The sequence below is a fragment of the Choristoneura fumiferana genome, chromosome 12 (genome assembly GCF_025370935.1).
Source record: "Choristoneura fumiferana chromosome 12, NRCan_CFum_1, whole genome shotgun sequence".
NCBI classification, from domain to species: Eukaryota; Metazoa; Arthropoda; class Insecta; order Lepidoptera; family Tortricidae; genus Choristoneura; species Choristoneura fumiferana.
The window spans coordinates 14,638,419-14,658,013 of record NC_133483.1 but is presented as its reverse complement, the minus strand read 5'-3'; the positions used below and the strand labels follow the sequence as shown (position 1 = coordinate 14,658,013).

Here is a 19,595-nt window from a genome sequence, read left to right as displayed (position 1 = left end):
TAGTGAATGTTTAAAAAATAATGAATTTTTTTTTTTTATACGACTGGATGACAAACGAGCAAGTGGGTCTCCTGATGGTAAAAGAGTTCGTAATATACGGAGCTATTTTAAACAATATTATATATCATGTCGCGTCATCCATATCATCTGGGATTTTTATTTGATTACCTTGAAAAATGCCCATCTGTGGTAATTTTTTTTTCAATATAGCAATACAGCATATGCGACTGTCATTTTAGAAAATATTTGAGTGACGTTGCGTTGCGTTGATCTTTCGTGTTGTACGAATTTTTCAGTTGCTCAACAAAAAGACTCAATATTCTTCCTACTGATTTACCGGCATAGTTTTACCTGTGTAGTATAAGTTGTATTCTACTTACGTGTATGTAGCCCTGTGGTTAACGGTGAGTACCCGTATAAAGTGTATGTATGATGTTCGTATGACTTAAATAAAAATAGTTTATTTGGAAGCGGAGTACGTAAATCGTAGCCATGTAATCTTTCTACAAATTATTCGCTTGTTATATGTGCCAGATTGTGCCATTCGGCACTTTACAATACTTGAGATAATTTGACATATCACTGTCTAATTTATTAGTAGTAAAAAAATGCTAATAATCAAGCAGCTGTCATGATTATGCTTTAATTCTGCAGAATCAACCGCAACCCTGTCATCGCAACTGACATTAAATAAATATAAATATGAATTATTTCAGTAATTCAACATTTACCATGGATGCTGCTGATGCCCTGCTCAGTAACAAAGGTGTGGCAACTAAACAGGATCTAGGTGAACAAGACTTGCTCCTTAAGTCTAAACCGAAGCCCGATGTCACATGCAACATTGTCAATGAATGCCAGATGTTTATGAGGGCTGAGGACGGAGGAGGCGACGGACAACATAACACAACTGCTAATATGAATCCAGGGACCAGTGCCGCAGGTAATATTTATTTTGAAATACAAAGGCCATATCATTAATTGCAGCAGACTAGGTTTTGAAGACTATACACATGTATAAAATTGATTCTTGTAAAGTTTGGCTGATAATGATTGATGTTATCCTACATCATATATTTTTCATAAAAATAAGTCTTTTCCCTCCCAACAATGAGACAACAAAGGCTAGTTTATGTTTGTCCATGTTTCTGTTAGACAATACAATATCTCAAAGTAACAACATTGATGTCAGTAGCTTACCAACAAAATGAGTCACTGATTATGTATGTATGGTCAGGTGCTGTGTATCTATTTTAACCAATTGAAATAATGGTAGCATGATTGAGTAGGAATAAGAGTGGTACATATTTTTGAAGCATTATATTTTACTACATTATATTTTTATAGTTTCCAATTATTGACACAGCATATTTTTATCACAGCCCTCTAGTCTAGTTGCAATGCATACACAAGCCTCTGGATTTTACAGGGGTCCATGGGTAGTTTAGTGCTTACTTACCATCAGATGACCCATTTGCTTGTTTTTACCTTAACCACATAAGTACTTCAGAGAGTATAATTGTAAGAATAACTGCCGAAATTTTGATTTAAATGAGAACTTTAAATTTACAGAAATAAAACACAAAACTAAGAATTCTTGGCTTGGTCTGTAGAACCATGGTAAAATAGAACAATTATGCTAGGGATGTACGTTACAATTTGATTTTTATGAAGATTAATTCAATTGGATACAATCTAGCGATTTTATGAATAGATTAATTTCCATATGATCTACAACCGATTCGATTCATAAGTAAGGTGAATCGTATCCTTTAACCATTTAAAGGATAGGATCATATTCAGAGACAATGTAATAATTTGTTATAAGTATTGAATATTTATTATCTCCAATCCTTTATGAAGACAGATTGATTATAAACAGATGTCGCAACAAATTCACATTATAGTCAGCATAGTTTTTACCAAGCAAAATGAATTGATACGCAAAAATCAGTAACATGATGTGGATAGTTTAAAAAAATCTCCATCAATTTTAATTATATGTAGCAAAATTTTATTTATTTTACATCTTTTATGTTGTATGTATCGTCCTGTCTGAATAATAGTCCTATTTTATTGTGATTATACCGATGGCTCAAAGGATTATATATATCCAATGTATGGTCAGATTTAATATCTAAAATGTGTTTTATTTATCAAAACAAATACAAATTTTGAATCAATTTTTGATACAATACGATTTTTGTGAGACCGATTCAAAAGCATGTGATGCAATCTGTGGATCAGTTTCAGTTTCAGGGGTTTCAGAGGTTTACAATTCATTACGATTCAATAGATCGATTCAAAGTGAAAAATCGTGCATCCCTTAATTATACACTCTCCAACCCTTTAGGGGACTTAACTGCCTACTCCGGCGCGGGCGCTTAGGGTTGTCGATGTCTATTTTAGATTTATTAATTACCTACTTACCGGCAAATAATTTTAGTATGAAAGTTAACTTCAAATTGTCTAATATCTGTGTCTAGAGAAACAAAATTCTATGCCGTTCTATTTCTATTATTATAAATTCTCAAATTCTACCTAATATTATTTATAAATTCGCCTGAGTGGCGATGGCGACTGTGTACAAACTACTCATGTTTACCTACACATAATACTATAACTATATTGTTTATAGGTAGCACTTGCATAGAACTATTACACTGCACTTATACATATGCTACTAATTCACAACTATACCTAATACAAAAAAATACGTAAGTACGAGTACGCGAACGTAAAAGGTGATCATCTTGCGAAGCGAGCGCAAGACGAGCGAGCTAAAATCAAAACCTACGGCACCGACGGCATCGCATCCTTGACTAAAGAAAACTTAATCCTCCTTAAATTATCAGTGTACACATTTAAGCCGTGTGATGTAGTTTTGTTCATAGTGAACTAATCCTATTTTAATATGGTAGAACTATGCTGTATGGTACAAAAAGTCAGGACTTAAGAGGCTATACATATAAAAAAAATCAAATTAAAAAGTATTCAACTAACTACGTAACTGGGTCAATCAAGATATTAAACTGGCAACTTGTCAAAGATGGTCATAGCATGTAAGTTGAACTAGATAATCTAATAAGTAAATCTTGCAATCTAAGCTGGTGGGCGTAAGTGGGGCTTCCCTCCAGTTCAGTGAGTAAATAAAGGTTCAGTTGTGCCACAGCTGATCTACTGATAGTTACCATACCAGAATGTCACTGAAAAGGAAAAATGCCATGAGAAGAAGTAATTACTTTTCTTTTAGATAATTTTTGGTAATTTCTTCAATTGTTTACATTTTTTTTCTTCTTTGATTGTTTACAGAGAAACCTAAATTTGTGACCTCAACCCCAGATATGAAAAGAGAGAGTCCTTCAGAAAATCAGATAGCTGACTCTAATCCAGAATGTGATATTGAAGGTGAGTCATTTTAAGTGGAAGAAACTTCCTCAAATGTAGAAATAAGTTTTCACAAAATATAATTTTAATGAGCTACAGTCAGTTCAATATAGGAATGGACAGAAGGAAAGTAGGTTCTTTATAGTGCCACCTTAATAAATAATTTTAAACTACGAATTACAATTTTTTTAAATGCACGCATAAGAAGTCATTTAAAAAATTGCATTTTTTTAGTATATGGTCTAAACTTAATTCTAATTAATATATCGAAGACGTGAATATTAGTTTCAATTATTCATTAACTAACTGTTGCCCGCGACTTCGTTTACGTAGAATCCGTTTATTGCTATCCCACGGGAAGCATGTAATTTTCCAGGATAAAAACTATTCATGTCCTTCCCCGGGACTTGTACTATCTGTATACCGATTTTCTTCTATATTGGTTCAGCGGTTAAGACGTGAAGTGGTAGGTAACAAACAAACATACAGACTTACAAACTTTCGCTATTATATTAATTAGTGAGATTAACTTTGCTATTTTTTGACAATATTGTATTTCTATTGATAAAAAATCTAACATACCCATACATCAAAATTACGAGAAAAGCTCTTGCTTACATACCTACTTATGTAATAATATGTTTTATTAGTGTTATGGTGTCCTGTGATGAATGTACTCTTATTAATATTTAAGGAGTCCCAGATTTGCCCATGGATGATGGCATGCCAAGCACTGTGACCATCTTGGATGCTCCAGATGGTGGAAAAGTGTACCTGGTGGGAACAGCCCACTTCAGCTTGCAGTCACAAGATGACGTGTCAAGGGTATGTGTAAAACATGTTAAATTTTAGGGTAATGAGTATTTATTTGATTTTTGTACAAAATAACACTTTTGAACTGCTCTTATTTAACCAACTTAAATATGTAGTAGGAAGGTGATGTTACCATCTCTTAAATTCGCAAAAACCGTTCTTGCTCATTCTTTTTTTATCTGAAACCTCAAGAGTGAAGGGAAATCTTCTACTAGATGAGTATTCTCACATTTTTCACTTACCATCAGGTCTGATAGTTTTCAAATATAGCCTATTAGATATGATTAAAAAATTACAGTGATTTAGCAGTTAAATTAATCCTTACTAATGTTATACATGCGAAAGTGTGTTTGTTTGTTTGTTGCGCTTTCACACTTAAAGTACTCAACCGATTGAGATTAATTTTGGTGTGGAGATAATTAGAGACCTTGTAAAGGATGTAGGATAGTTTTTATCACGAAAAATTGCATTGGTCTCGAGGGTACTCCGTATACAAATTCTTCGCAGATAAATTTGCGTTGCGGGCAATAGCTATTTGATATGGGGATAGTTTAAATCCTTGAGAAGGACATAGGATGGGTTTATCCCGGAAAATTATGTAGTTCTGTCGGGTTCGCGATAAGATAGTTATTTGCAGACGAAATGAAGGGTAACAGTTACAAAGTATGAGTAACAAAGTTAAGCATATGCATGTGAACAGATCGCTTTTGCTCTTTAGGCCTCCATCATATTCTTGCATTTTCAGGTAATACAAGATGTTAACCCACACATTGTAATGGTAGAGTTGTGTGAACAGAGAACCAACATACTGTTATTAGATGAAGAAATTATCCTAAGAGAAGCTAAAAACATTAACATTAAGAAGATCAGGTAAATCTCACTCTGGAACATTTCTTTTCCATTATGCTAGTATTTTTATTTGGCTATGCAGTAATATAGTTCTGTTAATTACATGCGCTTTATCATGTCATAACCGACCGACCAACTTCAAAAAAAGGAGAAGGTTATCTATTTGGTTGTATTTTTTTTTATGTTTGTTACCTCAGAACTCTGTAATTTATGAACCGATTTTTTTTTTTTGTGTTCATCTAGGAATGCTTTCAATTAGGTCCCATAAGCACCAAATTAGGATCTGATGATTGGATCCTAAGGAAATCGAAGGAACTCTTCAAATGTTGTAGGGACACCTATAGTAATTTTGATATATTTAGTAGTAACTCGTGCATTTGCTCTTGAAAATCATCATTTGGTGAAGTGGAACTAATGAGGAAGACCACAGTTGACCATCGGAGTTACTACTCAATAACAAGTATTTCATGGGTTGAATTTCAATTACTTTAACGCAGTTGCTAAGCAATTTATGCTCCTCGTAATGCATATGGTGAAATGGAATGGGTGGTGAAACACCAAGACTTCCAATAAAGAAAGTCTCTGCATCGGAAAAACCAATCTTTTGCAAAAGGTGGCGAGCAGTTGACATGAAACTATTGTATCTTATATTATTTAAAAAGGGTAAAAAAAAAAATATAACAATAAAATGAACCAACTACAAAAATCATGAAAATAATTTTCTACCACTCCGAAGTCGGTCGGTGCCTCAGCACGAGCCAGCAGGAGTGATTGAAGCCCAATATGTAGTGCGTAGGTGAGGTAGGCGACTACCTACCTATAGGTCCACTCCTGCTGGCTCGTGCTGAGGCACCGACTTCAGACTGGTAGAAAATTATTTTCATGGTTTTTTGTAGTCGGTTAAATTTTTTGTTATGTTTTTTTTATTAGAGACGTATCTATGAGATGCAAAGCGTGGTTCCAAAAGTGACACCACAGGCCATCTCCATTGTGTATAGCGGTAATAGCGCATGATGGCCGGTCAATTGCTAGCAGCCAATGGAACATGACACGCAATGGCGTATTATAGCGATATTTTCGAATTTTTCAGCACTTCGGCATTTGTACATTATTTATTATTAATGCTATTTTTATTTATACCTTTGACGATTTCAATTATACTGTAATGTAATGATGTATTGAATGATTAAATAAACTAAACTCTTCGTGGCGTCACCAGATGTTCGCACATCTATTGCTTTTGTGTTCCATCCGCCGAAAACATCCGTTGAAAATATGTCTAATGTCGTTAAAATTTTTGGTGTATTTTTATGGTGGCAAAAACGAAACCTTATAGGATCACATTGTTGTACTTCTCTCTGTCTGTTCGACCGTCCGTCTGTCTGTCTGTCTGTCCATCCGCCTGTTTGTCGAGAACCTTTTTCTCAGGAACGCGTGAAGGTATTAAGCTGAAAATAGCATCAAATACTCAGGTCGGCTACAAACAATACAATACAAATGCTCTTTATTGTACACCAGAATTAGTAAGCGATACAGAAAAACAGGTACACAGGGAAAATTACAAGGTAAGCTATAGGCGGGCTATCGCTTAAGACCACGCTACGCTTGGAGCAGTGTAAAAATCAAACTTCTGATGATATTTTGCTATATTTATCGAACGTCTATGGATAGACTATCAATATTAGAATATCGATCGGCAACAGTAGATTGAACTTCCGCTTTGGTTGTGCAGGGCGACGATGGCGCAGAACGGGGTGTTCAACGGGCTAATGTACATCCTGCTGCTCAATATGTCCGCGCACATCACCCGGGAGCTTGGCATGGCGCCCGGGGGCGAGTTCCGCCGCGCCATGGCTGAGGTAAAACCTGTACCCTTATTGTCTAACACACTTTAAATCACAATCTTTTTCACCACTTATTTCTCTCACACGGCATGTCTTATGCCGAAAAATTAACTTAACTTCTATTGAAACCAGTATTGCATGGCCCAGAATGTAGTCGACTAAGAAATCAATTACCACCCTCAAGCCCAATTTAGACTTGTAAAGCCGAGTTTAGACTTGCAAGTTGCATTACATTGCGGTGCTCGATTGACCACTACACACTCGTTGGCTTTACGGCCTCGCAATGTAATGCAACTTACACGATTTTTCTTGCAAGTCTAAACTCGGCTTAAGGAAAATTGTGCAAGTTGCATTACATTGCAAAACTTAAACATTGAAGAAGTGAACGAATTTGAAGTGGTAAATGGTATGGTTTGGTGTTGAACACCTTAATGTAATGCAACTTGCGTGATTTTTAGGGTTCCGTAACCAAAATGGCAAAAACGGAACCCTTAAAGTGTCGCCATGTCTGTTTGTCTGTCTGTCTGTGTCTGTCCGTCCGCGGCTTTGCTCAGGGACTATCAATGCTAGAAAGCTGTAATTTTGCACGAATATATATGTAAACTATGCCGACAAAATGATACAATAAAAAATTCAAAAAACATTTTTTTTAGAGTACCTCCCATAGACGTAAAGTGAGGGTGATTTTTTTCCCCCATCCAATCTTGTAGTATGGAGTATCGTTGGATAGGTCCTTTAAAAACAATAGGGGGTAGCTAAAACGATTTTTTCGATTCAGTGATTTATTTGCAAAGTATTCAACTTTAAAGTGCAAATTTTCATTAAAATTGATCGTCCCCCCCCCCTCTAAAATCTAAACCGGTGGGAGGAAAAATTTGAAAAAAATTAGGATGGTAGTAACTATTCGTGATGCAACGAATGTCATTTTTTGAACTTTCGCGAATGCGTATATTCAGTTTTTCGTTTTTGCGCCAAATTGTCTATGGCAGTCTCGTTCGAACGAAGTGCGTTCCGGTTGTACTTTGTTCCGAGAATTACCCAGTTTATACGAACGCATCGCAAAGTAAATAAATAAATAATACCAAATGATTAAGTGAAGACTGATAATGTGATTACGAGATTAAGTTATTTTTTTTTATAAAAAAACATTAGATATGAATGTATTTTTATTTTATTAACCTATCTATTATCTATTCATTGTATTTTTTTCTGATATTCATATTCGCAAAACATTCGCAGAAATTTTGCGAATGCGAATATGCAAAAATATGCGAATATTCGCGAATGCGAATGCGAATATTCGTTAAATCACTAGTAAGTATATCAAACTTACAAGGAAAACTATAACGGTTAAGTTTTCTTGAGAATTATTAGTAGTTTAAGAGTAAATAGCAGCCTAAGGTATACCTTAGGCTGCTACATACATATACCTAAACTTGGAATATTCCATACAAAATACGAAATCCTTAGAAAAATATTACTTATTTTTTTCGCAATGGCTACTAAACCCTATTTCGGCCGTGTCCGACACGCTCTTGGCCGGTTTTTCATGTTGTTTAGACCAGAGACTATTGTCTAACACACTCGAAATGACAATCGGTTTTCAGCCCTTCTTTCTGTCACGTCACACGGTCACAGATGAGGGTAGAAAGAGATGGTGAATCACGAGCGCTAGCGTGTTAGATGATACGGCCTATGGGTTTAAGTCTTTGTACTGTTTAAGGTGGTAGCGTTAATTACACCCAATGTTAGTATTAAATGATATTAAGTACCTATGAAACAAATCACCAATTTATTATTTCACAGGCCAAAAAAATTCCCAACTGCATGGTCCAGTTAGGGGACCGTGCGATAGACATCACTCTGCACAGAGCCATTGCCTCCCTCACCTGGGGACAGACCATACGCTTCATATGGCATCTGCTCACGTCTAATCAGTCCATAAGGTAAGTCGAATTTTGCAGATTTCGTAGTTCCCGGAATGTGCAACCTAATAATTCATATCCCACATTTAAGTCATAAACAGTTCACGACTTTCTAGGAATTCTGGGATATACAATAACAAATGAATAATATTGGAAAGAGTGTTAAGGCATCAATTAAAAATATGCAAGTTACGGTAGGTATTATGGGATACAAATCTATTTATTTCTTTTTTATTAGCAATAACTTTGCTCAACAAAATCTTACAATTCTCTTATCTTGAAATTTTCGGTTCGTTGGTCGAATTCTCTGGTGGTGGCCAAGCTCTCCCAAGATTTAAATAGTCTAGTCCACTAACCTCTCGGTTTCCACATAATTGTTTGTTCCAGCGTGGAGGAAGTAGAGAAGTGTAAGCAGAAGAAGATGCTCGAAGACATGCTGGAGGAGATGGCTGAGGAGTTCCCGGCGCTGAAGCGCGTGTTCGTACTTGAGCGAGACATGTACCTGTGCCACTCGCTGCAGGTCGCGGCCGTGCAACCACGTGAGTTCATCATCATCCCAGCCTATACAGGCCTCCTATCAGAATGAGAGGGCTTGGGCCATTCGCACGCGGGCCCAGTGCGGATAATAAACTTCACACACACCATTGAATTACTTCACAGGTTTGCGCAATGTTTTTCTTCACCATAGAGCTTGTGGTAAATTTCAAATGTAATTTCGCACATGAATTTAAAACAACAGAGGTGCGAGCCGGGGTTTGAACCCACGAGCCTCTCTGCTTGAGGGGTCATAGGTCAAACACTATATAGGCATCCATGGCTCCCTACGCGCGTGAGTTCCGTCACTCCATTTTTTTATATGATAGGGCGAAAACGAGCGGAAGAAATGGCCTGATGGAAATTAATCACCGTCGCTATGGACAAAGTTATGATAGGGATGCGTTGCCGGTTCTTTGTTAAAAGACTAGGCTTGTTTTTTGAAGATCCCCATGTTGTACCGGCCTCAAGTTTCAATAAACTCAAGAAATTTAACGCATGTATTGTGTGTACCCCCTTTTACGTATTTGTGAAGTGTGTTGCCAATCCTAATTTTTGCTTGTCAGACTTTACATTTTGTTATTTAAGACGAGAGAGGAGTAAAGCTTGATTGTACGGGGCCAGGTCGCGAGCCGTGCCGCATCGTCGGCGTGGTGGGCATTGGGCACGTGGCCGGCATCGTCGAACACTGGGGCAAGGTGCGCCCGCACGACATACCGCCGTTGCTCAAGTAAGTCATCAAATATCTACCTGACCCTAGTGAAATTTCCAAATTATTAAATCATGCAATATTACAAAAAATAAATAAATAAAAAAACTTCCTTAGGGGTGCCACTTTTTTAAAATTTAAATAGGATCAAATAGGAGGCATACTTTTCTAAATAAAAAAACCGGCCAGCAGCGTGTCGGACACGCCCAAAATAGGGAACCCTAATTTGTGCGTGTCCGTGTAATATTTTTCGAAGGATTTCGTATTTTATACGGAATCTTCCAAGTTTAGGTATATTTTATACCTTAGGCTGCTATTTCCCCTTAAACTACTAATAATTCTCAAGCAAACTTAGCCATTATAGTTTTCCTTGTAAGGTTGATATAGTTCTACAATCCTAATTTTTTTAAAAAAAATCCACCCACCGGTTTAAAGTTGTATGCAAGTTGAATATTTCGCAAACAAATCACTGAATCAAAAATCGTCTTAGCAAACCCCTAATGGCTTTTAAAGACCTATCCAACGATACCCCACACTATAGGGTTAGATGAGAAAAAAAAATCACCCCCACTTTACGTCTATGGGAGGTACCGTAAAAAAATTTGTTTATTGAATTTTTATTGTACCATTTTGTCGGCATAGTTTATATATATCCGTGCAAAATTACAGCTTTCTATCATTGATAGTCACTGAACAAAGCCGCGGACGGACAGACAGACAGACAGACAGACATGGCGAAACTATAAGGGTTCCGTTTTTGCCGCTTTGGCTCAAAATCCTAAAAAAGTTCAAAAATTAAGGATTTCTGAGTTAATATTATAACCAAATTGAGATTTCCTTTTGAAGTCTGAAGAAACCACATTCCAAGCAAGATCCGTAATAGTTCGAGCGTTTCCGTTGATTACTGGCTAGTTACCAATTGGTACTTAATAAAGGGACTCTTAAAAATGTACTCCATTCAATTTTTATTTTTTGTATATTCTATATTATAAGAGAATTATAGTATAATTTTATTTTGAAAAAAAAAAGATCTTTTGCTTAGTTTCTTGCGGCGCATTCTTCGTAGCAGTGTAGGTTTTTCCGAAAGCGCTGGTAGTATAAAAAAGTGACATGTAAAAGTGCCCTTTGCGGCCTACTTACGTAATCATGTGGCTGTGGTGTGGGTGTGTGGTTTCATGTTTTTTTTTGTAATATTGGTTAAACATCTCTAAATGTTTTATTCAATGATCTATTTGTGCTTTATAAAGTACATTTGGCCATTATTCTTAGTGTTAATTTGTTATTTATAAAGTACGCGGGGCATCACGAGGACAAAGAAGCCCTTTGCGGCTTATTACGAAATGTTTTTTTTTTAAATTTTGTATTTTGATTTTTGTCCAGGATCCCGCCAGAGTCGCTGTCGACGCGCATAATCCGCGTGTCGGTGCGCGTGGCGTGCGTGGGCGCCGTCGTGTATGGCTGCTACCGGCTGCTGCCGCGCCGCTGGTTGCCGTGATCGTGCTCGTAAACGCATTAGGTACGTTATTAGCTGACCACGTTACCAGTGGTGGAAGTTCATTCAAAACCCTACGGTAGGCACTGCACATGAATATTTGAAGGGTCACGGAAAGAACATGCCTAGTCACCTAAGCAACTTTTTGAGTTATAGCGGCTTGAAAGTTAGTCATCACCACAAACTTGAAATACTAATATAATAGCAGACTTAACATAACAAGTCCGAATCATGGCAAAACCTAACAAATCTCTATTACACAAACACACTAATGAGCCCTTAGGCCACTTGGTCCGATCGCCTTGTCCGATTGATCGGACGACGAATTTTTTTTTTACTGTTGGTTTGATTGATCGAACTTTAAAGTTCTCGTAGCCCGAGTGTCGAACTACTATATAGGACGATTACATTTCCTTGAAGTCCGCATCAGTCAGTAGGGCCTTTAGGTCGGTTTTTTTTCCTGTTTGACCACCGATTGATCCACCCGGCCACCACCCTGTAGTACGTTCAGTGTTTTCTGTGAATGAAATATATATTTTGAACATATGTGTAGACTTTAATATTTTTCTTTAAACATTTAAATAGTGTTTTAAGGAAGTAGGTGTGTTCGAAAGTTTAACGAAACTCGGAATACGTTAGTCCATACTTCGCTGGTAATTCATTGAGTAGCTTATACCCCGTTTAATTTAAGGTTGGAATTAACGGTCAAGTTGTAACACTCGTTTCTCGGTATTTCGAATACAAATGGACTAAAAATACTTACATGTACATTTATTAGCTGTATTTATTATGTTTTTATTATTATAGAAGTCAACACAATTTTAAATAAATTGTTGTTTCATTTAAAAACGTGTGGAAATTTTACCGTTAAGTTTGAAATGTTAAAATAAATGGAGTATAGTAACCAGTCGATACGTTCTTATATGTACCTACCACTTCTTATAATACTCTTTTTTCTGCTTATTTATTAAGATTAGATTATAAAATTATAATCGTTCTTAACATAATCTGCATTTCTCAACCCGAAAACGAGATGCCAATCTAATCTACTTTTACAACTTTACTGACAACTTCTCACTTGCTTTCCGCTAATACTGGAGTTGCCATCCGAAAAAAATCATAACACAAGGGATTTCTGTCCATATTATATTATGTTCGTCAAAATGTTTCGCACACAGGACGCACACTGGTTTTACTGGGCTTCAAATTTTTTAACCTACTTCAAAAAAGGAGGAGGTTCTACGTTCCAATGTTAGTATTTTTTTTCTGCATGTTTGCAACTCAGGCATTGCCTTCGCAATGCAAAATTCGAACTTCATATCTTGCCGTCCTGCTGACGCATATATTTAATACGAGAGTGATAGGAACGGTACAATAAGAACTTCGAATTTCGTAGTAGCCCCCGTCCTTGGGAAACCTAGAAAAAAAAACAAATGATATGAGTTAACACATTGGCAAAATTACAAGTAGGTAATGCATGCGCTTGATATTAGGAAAAAAAATAGAAATAATAAATTACGTCCTAGAATAAAAACCAAATCCGTCCCCAATTTCTACGAGAGTACTTACTAGAAATGTCAAAATTAGTATCAAAATATTTTCGCAACCAATAACGGTGTGTGTATCGGGGTGAAACCCTTGTGCTACTAATATCATGTTGACATCCTGTACCTTTGTCAAGGAAACCGTAGTGAAATTGACTAATAAAAGGTTCCACCCTGGTACAATCAAACAAATTGAATCATGACCCAGGGTGGAACCTTTTTGCTACTAATGTCATGTTGACATCTCATACTTTTGTCAAGGAAATCATAGTAAAATTGATTATTAAAAGGTTCTACCATTCATCAATTTTTCGAATTTACCTAAACCATTGATTGTATTTAACTCGTAATATGTGTTGCAACTTGCAAAGCGCTTGTCGCACAGTCCCTTAGATCTATGTTCAAAAACACATTAGGATCTGCGGATGTGTACATACGGATGCAGACCCCGATTTTTGAATCAGCGCAGCTACATGTGACTTAGGATTGATCCTACTGTCCCATACTTGTGATGTATAGATATCATTAAATCATTTTGTAAATCAGTTTTAAAAACTCTAGTTGAGTTTCTTGCCGGATTTTTCTCAACAGAGGTTTTTCCGAACCGATGGTAGATTTTTTTCGGCATTCATAAGTGCTTATTATAGCCTAAATTGAATAAAGATATTTTGACTTTGAAAGCCAATCGACGTCTTTTTCGCTCTAATTGTGTAGTGTAGACAGCTTTTTTTCGATAGATTTTGGGAGATCATAACGGTCAACTGTTATCCACTTGTATAGTCGAACCGTTTGATTCCTGACCCACCGTAGAACGTACTCACAGTAAGTGTCATAATAAATTCCGTCAAGTAATGCGATGTCACTATGACTTTTGCTACGAAAAGGTTCCAGAGTGGCTCACGATTCAGTTGGTTCGAGTGTACATCAAATATCAAATCTTTACATTTTTCATGTACCTACTTAATTCAAGCGAAAGTAAACAATGTTTCGTTGCTTCATATTTTTCTCTTAAGATCTTTTTTTTTTAAAACAGAAAGTTTTCTAAGTTTGATTAAAACAACCCAATTTCTTTTTCAGATATCGAAATGGACCATCTGAAACGAATAATGGAACGATAATCTTTATTTCTCTAGACTAAGGCGTGCATTTAAATAAAATAAACATTTGCTCGTCGCTTTTGATTAACTAAAGACTATGGAACAATTTAACTTTTAACCAAGCCTATTTTTGGAACGAAGTGTTTCTTAGCAAATTACACTTAGCGATTGAGAATTAGACAATAAATGTGTCCTGTTCTACACTTTAGCTATTCTACGTTAAATGCCGTGCTTTAAGATGCATGCACTAACTAGTGCATTAAGGACAAATACCTATCAGGGATTATTATAAGGATTTTCATAGGCTTTCGCCAATAGAAAAGGGGATTATTTAGGAAGATTGTAGGCTGTACCTAATTTATGAATATTTTTCGAAAATAAGCTTTCATTCTGCTGATATTAAGTCAGAAAAAAATTATCCTTCCTAAGAGTTCTTGTGACATGCGCTGCGTAAATAGTAAGTGTTACAAGAAATAGTGTTATAGTAGAATACTATCTGTCAAAAGGTTTAAAAAATCTGAACTAAGTATGACCCGTGCGCGTCATACTTACACCTGTAACCTCTCTTCACTATTTTCTAACTCTTATTACTGTTATGTAACTTAGCAAGATGAACCTCGTTCCAATTGGGAACGTATCCCAAGATTGTTGTTCTTTCTTTGACACTAAACCGATTTTTGTCACACTTAGATGGCATGGTTAAAGGTTAAAAGTATTGATTAATCATTTATTAAATTTATTTCAACATCCCTTTGATTTCAAATTTTATTCTAATGTCTTTGTTAATGTGTAATCTCGATTAATTTAATTCGTAATGAAACCCACAGTGAGTGTGGCACGTGGAGTTCTTTTTATCATCAGCATCTCTAAGACGTCTCACATGACACTACCAACGTTGCCAATGCCCCACTTCTCATTAGTTTATTCGCTAGTATATGACGTCCTCTATTATAACGGGCTATCAAAGCGCTTACCAGTAAGCTTAGCATTTTCAACTATGATCGACTAGACACCGAGTCGGAGACCTAACTGAATCATTTATCTTATTGTTGCGACTATGATCTTATGTAGATGTCTCATGAAAATAATGTAAATATTTAATAACAAAAAGAATAAGAATTCATACGTGGAATTAATGAATGATATATTTTTCATGATCGACTTAATTGTGTGTTGAAATCGTGTGGCTCGATATATGTATGTTGTATTTATTTCAAAATCTTTTGTCAATTAATTAATATTTTCTATTTCTGTTTTAGATGTTGTTGTTATTGTATGTAGAATAATTTCTATGAAAATAAGATGTAATATGTGGGATCAACATGGACGTATAGATTTAATGGGACTGGGCATTAGACCATGTATCAATAAAGATATGTATTTAAATAATTCTTACAAAGATAACACTATGTGGGTGATATAATCGTGCACATAGGTACTAACCTAAAAGAATAAGAAGAATAAAATAATTTATTTGAAATATAACAATGTTACAATCAATGTTCATGTAATAAACAAAGCTACACTGACATGCGAAGAAATATATAAAGTACACGTGATTATAATGACTTAAACTAAATAAATTTATTCTATTTTATTCTATAATTAGATGCATAAACTAAAGGACAGCTTACATGATGCACATTATTATTGCCCTGCACACAGTGGCGTAACTAGGCAACCAAAGGCCCTGGGGCAAAAAATAAACTAAACGATATAAAATCGTTTGTCGCGTATTCGTCGTGTTCCGAATTCGACGTACTCCGGATTTGTCATTTATAGTTTGTAAGTCAGAGTCCGAGGGGCCCCCTGAGCTTGGGGGCCCTGTGGCACTGCCCCGTCTAGCCCTCCGGTAGCTACGCCACTGCCTGCACACCAGCTGTTACAATTTAGGACATGACAGTTATGTTTTTTGTCATATCATACTCGTGATTCTTGAGGATCCAAGTAATACATTTACATGCTCCCTACACCCTCCCATTTGTGTGATAAACTCACAATGTGTCCCTCTATCTTAAAAAATCCGCATGCCTTTGCTATCGACAGTCTCTCAGCTTTGTCGATTATGTGAGAATTATATTAATTGTCAATAAATCGCATGGTGTCGTGAGCTCTTAATGTGTTTGACGAGCGTATCCACTTCGCATTCTTCACTGCAATAATTTCTGATTTCAATAAGGAATTAAGCACCATATATAATGCTATTACTTTTCTTTTCTAATCAATGCTGAGGTCGTGGTAAACTGCTGATCCTGTAGCTGTGAAGTTTATGTATACTTAGGTAATGAAATCGGGAGCTTACGGTTGTGTTGACTCTTGATAGTGACAGCAGCTGGGTTCCCCCCAGCAGTATCTTGTATCTTGAAATACTTCTCAGGTTAGATATGGCGTCTGCCGAGCCCGTAGATTTGAGCATGATTGATACTTTATTTCCCCTCAATCCCACTCGCACCATAAATATGATGTCATCTAGAGCGACGGTTTTCCTAAGATTGGACCGCATCTTCACTGCATCGAAGCCCACATAGTTTATGGTTGTTTCTGCCCATGCCTCCACAAATTTGGCTGTATTTTCTGCAAATTTCAAAAAGTTCATAATCCCATTTAAAATATACGTCCATGACAAATAATTATTTTATTACATTGAGCTGTCGATGTATTTGCACATTTTACGCTATTGAATTAATGAATTTGTATGTTTTTTTTACTTTAAGTTTACTACAGTAGGTCGCCGCTAAGAAGTCAATCTTGACACCTGTCATCCTGGTACTCAATACGTCAATGTTTTTGTTTTTGACGTACTCGTATTTAGTGTGGAAGTGACACGTTTCAGGATTAACTTCTAAGGGCCTTATCACACTAGCGATTTGCGGGCAAGTTGAAAGCGAGGACGAGCGCGTAACGATTTCGCCGCGAGCGCGCAACGAATTAGCTGCGTCTAGCGCCGAAGACGCCCTATTATTATTGTACGAGAGTCTACAATGTGGCGTTATTGGCGCTATACGCAGCTAACTCGCTGCGCGCTCGCAGCGACATAGTTGCGCGCTCGCGGCGAAATCGTTACGCCTCGCTTTCAACTCACCTGCAAATCGCTAGTGTGATAAGGCCCTTAACGGTGGACTACTATACATGTCTGGTTAAACTGCCTTACCCTCTCAACTTATTTAATTGAATTAAATCACCAAGTGAATTGAAGATAAGAAAGTGTTGTGGAATTATCACACATTTATTACGCGTGTTTGCCATTTTCTTGCTTGGCTCAGCATCTCCTTTTTTCAGTGCGAGTAAGAAAAGGAGGCAAATATTAACAAAGCTATTCGCTGGGTGCGCGATGACTGCGCCAACTAGCGGTTACAATTACGGCGGACTTTGAAATATCACAAGGCTGGCTGTCATTACAGAGCAAGTAAACAAATAAAAAAAATCAATGAAATATCGTAATTTACATATATTCTATTCGATCATGTAAATCTATAGTGTCGAAAATAACGTTGACCTTTTTTTGTTTCCCGTCTAAAATGGCACAATTAATTACTTTCCGGACACGGAATTTCTCATGAGTCAGATTTTCTTCACGAGAAGTAAAGAAATAATCAATTTTTATCGAATAATGCATTTTATATTTATTGCAGACGATTATTTATGACTGTAGTAGGTCATTAGTAATGCAGACTTTTTGTGTCTTTTCAGTTAATCATGGCTAAATTAATTATAAAAACTGGATTCCGAGCACACTAGTATATACGACATCTATTTCCAACCACAAACAACAATAAAAGGAAAACAATTAGTTTTGGCTCAATATGTCCAAGATGTAAAAGAAACCAAATGTGAAGATCATAAATTCATAATGAGCCACACCATTGAAGCTCGTGTAATTCGTCAAACTTCAGTGGCATCGACGCCGTACAAAACATCTTGCTTGTGGAAATTTATAGAATTTGTGATCATTGTTCTTGCAGCTAACTACGCAGCAGGTTTCGTAACGCATATTTATTTATTTTTGCTTACTAATGCACGAATACGTAAATTTCACTAGTAAATAGTGACCGTTGGTCCGCCGAAAAGTTCCTTGTTTGGCCACGGCGCGCGCTGCGATCGATTCGTGGTTCCCCCACCTCCTACTTTCCACCCAGCGAATAGTAAAGTTGATTAGTGATTACATATAAAATCATACCTTTTCATTGTCAATTATACGACTTTACACCAATCTGTCACTATTAGTATAGAGTTTAGCTTTATTTTAATGTATATGACGCCTTTTAGGATTCCGTAGTCCTACAAAAAATCCTTGTAGTTTCGCCATGTCCGTCCGTCCGTCTGCAGTTAAGTTAAGAAACTATTAAGTAGTGCTAGAAAGTTGTAATTTTGCATTAAAAAAATTTATCAAGCGGGGTAAATATTTTCTCATTTAAACTCATATTGGTGGTTTTCGTTAGGTACCTAGGTATTTTTTTAAATATTATAGGTTTCCTAAGATATTTATTTGATTTACGGATCCCTGCAAAATATTTAGAAACTTGATTCTAATAAACATTAACAGTTTTATTCATAAAAAAATCATATTTATTGTTAGTAAAGTAGCAGTAATAAATACCTAATTTAGAGGATTTTTAAATACAATTCCTAAAAATAATTTTTCCTAGCCTTTTTTTAATCTGTGCGTAACCCTCTCTTCACTAAAAATATCTTCGGTATGGTTTTTTGCTCTTGTCAAAGTCAGCTGTTCAAACTTGTGGTGGCCATTTTGTGACTTAGCAGGGAGATAAATGAGGGTCTACGGTTCTCTAACTTTAGCAGAGCCTTGATCGACTGATTAGCGCTAACAGACGTTTATGAATCATGTTTTTTAGCATCGGGCCTTCAAGGAGCCTTCAAGGAGGCTCCAACTTTTTATGAATAAAGCTGTAAGACTTTACATTTTAGTACTTATAGAATCAAATAAATAGTTGGCTTGAAAGATCTGAAAAAAAAACAGAGATTGTAGTATATAAGGGCGTTTTAAAAAAAGTTTACCTACTCTTTCTTTTTTTTAGAAATTTTGAAAAAAAATATGGTTTTTCCTACTCAGAATTAAGAGCACAATCGGTTCCGATCGTTTAAAAAAAATGTCCCCATTTTTTCATACAAAATTTTATGAGTCAGTTATCACGCCCATACTAAGTGCATGAAAAAAAACGACGCAAAACTGTCATTTTTTTGGGGACATTTTTTTAAACTGTCGGAATCGATTGTGCTCTTAATTCTGAGTAGGAAAATCATATTTTTCCAAAATTTCAAAAAAAAGAAAGGGTACGCTTTTTTTGAAAACGCCCATATAACGAAGTTAACGAGTAATAGTCAGTCAAAAACGAATATTGAAAATTAGCAGCATATTGGTACGGAACCCTACAATGCGCGG

At 36.2% G+C, this 19,595-nt stretch overlaps 1 protein-coding gene across 1 annotated transcript; it reads left to right on the top strand.

Moving 5' to 3' along the window:
• Nucleotides 1-239: 239 nt before the first annotated feature.
• Nucleotides 240-18,137, top strand: LOC141433431 (traB domain-containing protein-like). The gene is made up of 11 exons (XM_074095468.1): nucleotides 240-404; nucleotides 717-943; nucleotides 3,313-3,408; nucleotides 4,082-4,212; nucleotides 4,946-5,070; nucleotides 6,782-6,908; nucleotides 8,700-8,839; nucleotides 9,206-9,357; nucleotides 9,977-10,082; nucleotides 11,442-11,577; nucleotides 14,175-18,137. Exons 2-10 carry the CDS (start codon nucleotides 733-735, stop codon nucleotides 11,554-11,556), a joined length of 1,203 nt encoding a protein of 400 aa, XP_073951569.1. The 5' UTR covers nucleotides 240-404; nucleotides 717-732; the 3' UTR covers nucleotides 11,557-11,577; nucleotides 14,175-18,137.
• The last annotated feature ends 1,458 nt before the right edge of the window (nucleotides 18,138-19,595 follow it).